Source organism: Carassius gibelio, chromosome B5 (assembly GCF_023724105.1).
Source record: "Carassius gibelio isolate Cgi1373 ecotype wild population from Czech Republic chromosome B5, carGib1.2-hapl.c, whole genome shotgun sequence".
Lineage (NCBI taxonomy): Eukaryota > Metazoa > Chordata > Actinopteri > Cypriniformes > Cyprinidae > Carassius > Carassius gibelio.
This window is the reverse complement of record NC_068400.1, coordinates 19,170,296-19,176,943: the sequence shown is the minus strand read 5'-3', so window position 1 is coordinate 19,176,943 and position 6,648 is coordinate 19,170,296. Positions and strand designations below refer to the sequence as shown.

The 6,648-nt window shown below is 33.8% G+C and overlaps 1 protein-coding gene across 1 annotated transcript; it reads left to right on the top strand.

Moving 5' to 3' along the window:
- Positions 1–43: 43 nt before the first annotated feature.
- ssna1 (Sjogren syndrome nuclear autoantigen 1) lies at positions 44–3,736 on the top strand. Its single transcript, XM_052557937.1, has 3 exons — positions 44–374; positions 1,893–2,092; positions 3,019–3,736. Exons 1-3 carry the CDS (start codon positions 323–325, stop codon positions 3,112–3,114), a joined length of 348 nt encoding a protein of 115 aa, XP_052413897.1. The 5' UTR covers positions 44–322; the 3' UTR covers positions 3,115–3,736.
- Positions 3,737–6,648: the final 2,912 nt, after the last annotated feature.

Genomic DNA, 6,648 nt, shown 5'->3' with positions numbered 1-6,648 from the left:
TTACTATCCTAAATTCTAAAATAAAAGCCTAACGGAAACCGACGTGATGACGCTTCTTGAACGTTCCTATGGAAACAGGAGGGAGACTTGACTTAATCGCTGCTGGGCTTCTGGAATGTTTTCTTTAACGTTACTCCCCTCGCAGATGTGTTCCATTTAACGCTCAGTAAAGTTAGTGGTTTGCTAATTCAAGCAAGAATCTGACTCACAAGGTACAACCAACAAACAGACTTCAATGCTAAGTTGCATGAAACGCTCTTAGTGATTAAACTAGTGCAGGCGGGCCTCTTCTTGTAGTTACAGAGCTAGCCTGCTAATCAGAATGACCCAGCAAGGAGCAGCGCTGCAAACCTACAACAATGAGCTTGTCAAGTGTAAGTAGACATCGACCTAAAAAATATTGTTTTCTTTTTGATATTACTTTCTTATAGTTGTATGTTACTTTGTCATGGGTATAAGAAACTTGTATTCAGCTAGTCTACGCTACCAATTGTAGTCATTATAGTAGCTTAGTAGTGATTAGAAGACTTTTGTGACACCTGTCATCCTGTGCCTTTTTTTCTTTTATAACTAACTGAGGGCAAAGAAGACGTGTGTTTTTGTGAGAGACGTAAATAGGCATTCCTTTAAGGCTTCAGTGGTTTAAAAAAGTATTTGGACATGTTTAAAGTTTAGTGTCATTGCATTATCAGAGGTCAGTTCTCTTTTCAAAGTTAATACAGGTTACCAGCAGAGTAACCAGAGTTCATTACAAAAACTGTTTGTAACCTGTTTCACCAACATTTGAGAAAGCAGAAAGTGTAACAAAACTTTTTCTATATTCACTTTCAACATTACAGCTGTTCTAGTTTAATGATAAAAGGTAATACATTTATATTCCCAAAAATTTCCTCTTTTAAAACAAAGTGTTCTTATGCTATTTGTCTTTGTACAAACAAACGTATTTCATATTGAAAAGAAGTCTCTTATGCTCATGACGGCTGTATTTATGTGATCACAAATACATTAAAAAAACTGTAACATTGTGAAATATTACAATTTAAACTAACTGCTTTCTTTTTAAATATACTTTAAAATATAATTTCTTCCTGTGGTGGCAAAGCTGAGCTTTTCATCCATTACTCAAATTTTTAGTGTCACATAATCCTTTAGAAATCATTCTGAACATATTTATTATCAGTTTTGGAAACTATTATGCCACTTAATTCTTTTGGAACCTGTGATACTTTTTTAGGATTTGTTGATAAATTCAAGTTCAGAAGAACAGCATTTATTCAAAATAGAAAACTTTTGTAACAATATAAGGCTTTCCTATCATTTATTTATCTGTTTAACACATACTTGCTGAATAAAAGTATTAATTTCTTTAAAAATAAATAAATACTTTTAAACAGTAGTGTATATAGTTACAGAATATTTATATTTTGTGCTATCTTAAGTGCTATTTTTGGATGAAATAAAGAGAGAAGCTTAATAGACTTTTACATAAAAAAATAAATAAAATCTTACTGATCACAGACCTTTTTAAAGCATGTGTATATACACACACAAACTTTAGGGTCTAGAGATGCAAGTTGAAACAAGCTGAACAGACGGCCTGTCCATCAGTACATTTTTAGTTTCACAATCATTGTACATTGTGATGGATTAATATTCACAGAGTGACCTGACAGCTTGAATCAGTGGTTGATAAAGTCCTGCACATTATTGCTTCAATTAGTAGGAGGAACTGCTGAGCAAGCCTTCGTCTGCAACTTATACATACTCCCTTACAGCAATCACAACATGAATGTAAAGAAACGCAAGGAAAACATTATTTTCGGCATGTGCCTGAAGCCGCCTTTTAATTTCTTCTTAAAAATTGCCCCCTTCATTCTCCTCGTCTTTCTCAGGCATAGAGGAACTGTGCTCTAAAAGAGAAGATTTAAACCGGCTGATCCAGCAGGAGGAAGCAGAGAAAAGTCGTCTGCAGCATGATATCCGTGTGCTGACAGAAAAGCTGAGTCGTGTGAACGAGAGCCTGGCACGCCGCCTTGCTGCCCGCGCTGACTTTGACCGCACCATCGCGGAGACAGAGGCAGCATACATGAAGGTAAGGACACAGTCAACCTGTTTTTAATATTTCATGTTCTCTTCATTGGGAGGGGAACAAAACTATTGTGTAATATAACTATGTGTTTGTTTGCTGGTTTTTATTGTTTTTGTAATACTTGTATTTGTAAAAGAAAATAGCCTAAGATGCTGACATTAAATAAAAATATACTACTACTAATCGGGAAGGATCAGAAAAACCAACAACTACTGTAGCTTTATTAATGTTGCACATATGAAAACTTAAAGGGTTAGTTCGCCCGAAAATTAAAATTCTGTCATTACCCTGATGTCTTTCCAAACCCATAAGACCTTTGTTGATCTTCAGAACACAAATTAAGATATTTTGATGAAATCTGACAGCTCTCTAAACCCTTCTATAGACAGCAATGCAAATATAATGTTCGTAGTAAGGACATCGGTAAAACAGTCCATCAGTGGCTCAACTTACGTTTTTGCGAAACTACTTGCGAGAATACTTTTTGTGCACAAATAAAACTAAAATAATGACTTTATGCAACCATTCTTCTCCCCCAAGTTACGTCTTCCACCATTTTAGGTGTATATTAGCAAATTAATCATCCAGGTCGATATACTGGTTTGTCAGTACATTCAAACTTTATTAGATATAATATAGTCACTTCTACATATTAAAAAGATCTAGCCTCTACTCTATAATTAAAATGTAATTATATATGTTGTTGGTTAATAAAAAATAAAAAAAAAGATCTACTATCCTCTTTAGTGTTTTGAAATAATGATGCCAGTGTTTGGACAACTGCAGAAAACGCTTACATAAAGCAATTTTTTTTTTTTTGTTTGGTTCGGTTTAAATTGAACTTTTTTAGCCTTTGCCAAACTGATGAACTTCAGTCTCAGTGCAAGTGTCATTCTTGTTTGACTAAACCTGTTCTCTCTATCTCTCAGATTCTTGAAAGCTCTCAGACACTTTTGAGTGTTTTAAAGAAGGAAACAGGGAATCTGACCAAAGCCACTGAACCAAGAAGCAGCAAAGATCATTGATTAATGTTGAATATTTCTATTTGTGTGTGTGTGTGTATACATTCCATTGTTATCCTCTCTAACTTCTTCTCTTTTATCTTTACCAGCCTTCCCTTTTGTAATCAACATATAAATTCAGAATATAACTTCTCATTCCTATTTGGAAGTTCTGTATCTGATGTATAGGTTATAAATTGTTTTGATATAGCTTGGTGTCTGGTGTAATGTTTTAATAAAGATATATTGTGAATTTTTGATGTTTTTAAAGGGAATTTCTTTATGTAAAGATTAGCCTTCTAAGATAAACTGTGAACACTTCATAGCCTTCATTCGTTTATTGAACATTTCCTTGTTTTTTGACATTTTCTCCCCTCAAATTCATCAAAACAAAATTGTACATTTAATATTCTCTTGATGAATAAAACAAAAAGGATGAAGAAACGTTTTGACATAAACTATATTAACCACCAGAGCAATGAGCAGCTTGACTAGAGTTACAGGAACTAATGAAGCACTTGAAGTGGCATTACATTTTGTAAGACACAAAAACAATAGTTCCCAACACTCTGAACATCTAATATACATCCCTTAAGAATATTTAATGTTTGCAAAGAACATCTGGAGGATCTGTTATAGACTGGAATGTGCTAAAGTGACAAATTGAACTAGAATGTACAATAAGACTTGGTTGAATTCTAACACTTGGTAAAATAGCTTTATTTTAACATTCTCTTAAATAAAATTTGCCCTTAATTATGTGACATGAAAAAACATGGGTTCAAAGGCTTTGTTCAGACAGGCAGCAAGTTTCAAATGTACTACCGTTCAAAAAATAATAAATCAACATGTCTCCAAGGCTGCATTTAGCTTTTTTTTTTTTTACAAGAACAATCAAAACCTGACATACACAAGCTGATGTCACTGGTTAAGTCTACATTATACCAGATATTGACTACACTGTTTGAAGAAATGGATCCAAATTCACCACCTTCAAAATAACAGCACAGACAGTCGGCCCTAAACATTTTATTAGGAGACCAAATCAGAATTGTGTGCAGTGTGAACAAAGCCAGAGTCTTAAAAAATAATTGTGCAGAGAATATTGATCAGCAGTTTTGAGCTGATAAGGGCTATAGCTGGTGCTTCAAGTAAATGTTATGCTCTCAATGGATACACATACTATTTTTGTTAAATCAATTTCAAGAAATGTGATATTCGATCCCTAATAGGCATTATTCCAACCAAGAGCTGCGTAAGGTGCAAAATAAAGCAAAAACAGAACAGTGCAAATGAATGAAGAAGCACAGGACTAAGATGTAAAATATGTTTGCCCTATGACTAAAAATGTGAAAAAGTGATAAAAAATGCATGAAATAAATTATGAAAACTTCATCCTGGAGCGTATAAACTACATCAATACTGGTCGGAGAGGCTGAGGAGACATGTCAGCAGATACGGCAAAGTCATTTAACAGATATGACACACTCAAATCAGTTGGCATTGTGTGTATGTAGTCTTCGTGTTTCGCACACACACGTGGCCCATGAATACAGCGTGCCCAATAACAAACTAATATTTCCATCATAAAGAATGCAAGAATGTACAGTTCAAAACTAAAGCAGGAATATTGACAAACTAATTCATTTTTGCACAGCATAAATCTAACAAAGCCTGTCAAGAACACTTCCAGGTCAGATTAAAATAAAAAAGTGAGGTAATAAATGTATATGTTAAATGTGTTTCTTAAACAGGATTTTTAGAATGTGAATAAGGTACAACCCATCCCACTGAAATTATCATTACCATAATGTAAAAAATTATTTAATAATACAATGAAATTGGTATTGCATATATTTTTACTAGATTATGATAATGGAAACCGTTGAGAATATTTTTCATTATTATGAAAATGAGAAGGAAGGAAATGTGTAAATGTCATATAAATAAAACAAAAATTTACAGAGGTAGTCCTAAAAACAGCCTTTGTTGTATTTATGCTATGGGGTGAAATTGAACCTGGGCATTTCTTCACAAGATTGACTTGCATTCATGATTGAATTTGTGATCCGAATTATGACAGAAATTTTAAGTGATTAATAAATTCTATTACCATAAAAAGAAAAGCAAAATTAATTGTTTTGACCAATTAAAAGCTGCTCGTTAAAACAGATCTAGGATCACTAACGTGTTATTAGTATATTTTAGCTGTATAGTATATCAGTGTGTGCATGAAATGCCTACCTTGACTGAAACACAGACATACAAAAGGAAACAAATGAAACTAAAGTGGAGGGCTTCTATAGTTTGGGAGTCATGTCAATACAGACCTACACATGCATATACAAAAACATCACAATGAACATAGATTGTGGCACCCTTTTACCAGTCATACTGTACATAAGTCACTTATTTAATTTTTTGTTGCTTCACCCTAATATTATATCTTTCTGGAGTCCCATTACACACCTTCCAAGCTTCCTTCTCTACTTTAAGAGAAGTCTCACATCTTTCTCTCTTTTAGAAATTTGGTCACTTTCATGAGGTGAGGATTACATACGTCGAGCAAGTATGTGATGGAAGAGTGGAATTCAAGAGTGGAATGACTGTTTGAGCCATTTTCCATGTCTATCACAATCACAATCGGTGGCAACAGGAGGATAAATGTGAGTGACACATCCACTGTGTGGATCAGCAATGAGAACAGTCCTGCTGTTGACGATGATGGTGTATGGGCATTGAATAGGGAATGTATGTTTCCGTGCTGGTTTGCTACTGGTCCCACTGTTCTGGAAGTTGTTTCTTTGCTTCCAGACTGGTGCTGGCAGGCAATGGTTGGTCCCGTATTTTCCAGACATCCGGAAGATTTAGAAGTAGAGGGCTGGTTCACTGCTGAAGTCTGACAGAGAGGAGCTATCAGCAGGTGTCAGCTGGTGAAAAAAAAAGGGATTTGGTTCTTTACAGGACAATATTAATACTGTTACTCAGGGGTTTGTTCTACTGCTGAACCTAAATATTAAACTTTGTTGTGAAACCTGTTTTGTAGCATTTGTGCAACGGAAATACAGTAATCAATGCCTAAAACCATCTGGCTTGTTCAAGAGAGATGTGCTAAAATTACTGGAAATACATGGTCACTAATATTAGTTTGGTCAAAAATAACTGACAATAACACAACCCCTAAAATGTTTATAAAAATACGTAATATTGTAGATACTACAATTGTATGTTTGATAAGATTTTTCATTTTTATTTTTGCATTAATAAATTACATTTGCATTAATTTAATCAAACGGTAAAAATAGTAATCTTGGGAATAGTATTGCAATTTATAATAGCTGCTTCCTATTTTAATATATTTAAAAAGTACTTTTCTGTAACATTTTCAAAGGATTCTAATATGTTGATTTTAAACTCAACAATTTATTTTTATTATTATGACAGGTTACTATTATAAGTAATAATAATAAAAAATAATGGGATTTTAATGACAGTGTCATTCCCAAAGAGTTCACATAATGCCCTTATTTTACATGGACAGGTACAAATATCATGTTC

What these genes read in the sequence shown, in the direction of transcription:
- ssna1 (XM_052557937.1), top strand. Translation starts at nt 323, where the DNA reads ATGACCCAGCAAGGAGCAGCGCTGCAAACCTACAACAATGAGCTTGTC. An exon ending in CAACAATGAGCTTGTCAAGT is followed by an intron (nt 375 to 1,892) that starts GTAAGTAGACAT and finishes CGTCTTTCTCAG; the next exon opens with GCATAGAGGAACTGTGCTCT. An exon ending in CAGAGGCAGCATACATGAAG is followed by an intron (nt 2,093 to 3,018) that starts GTAAGGACACAG and finishes TCTATCTCTCAG; the next exon opens with ATTCTTGAAAGCTCTCAGAC.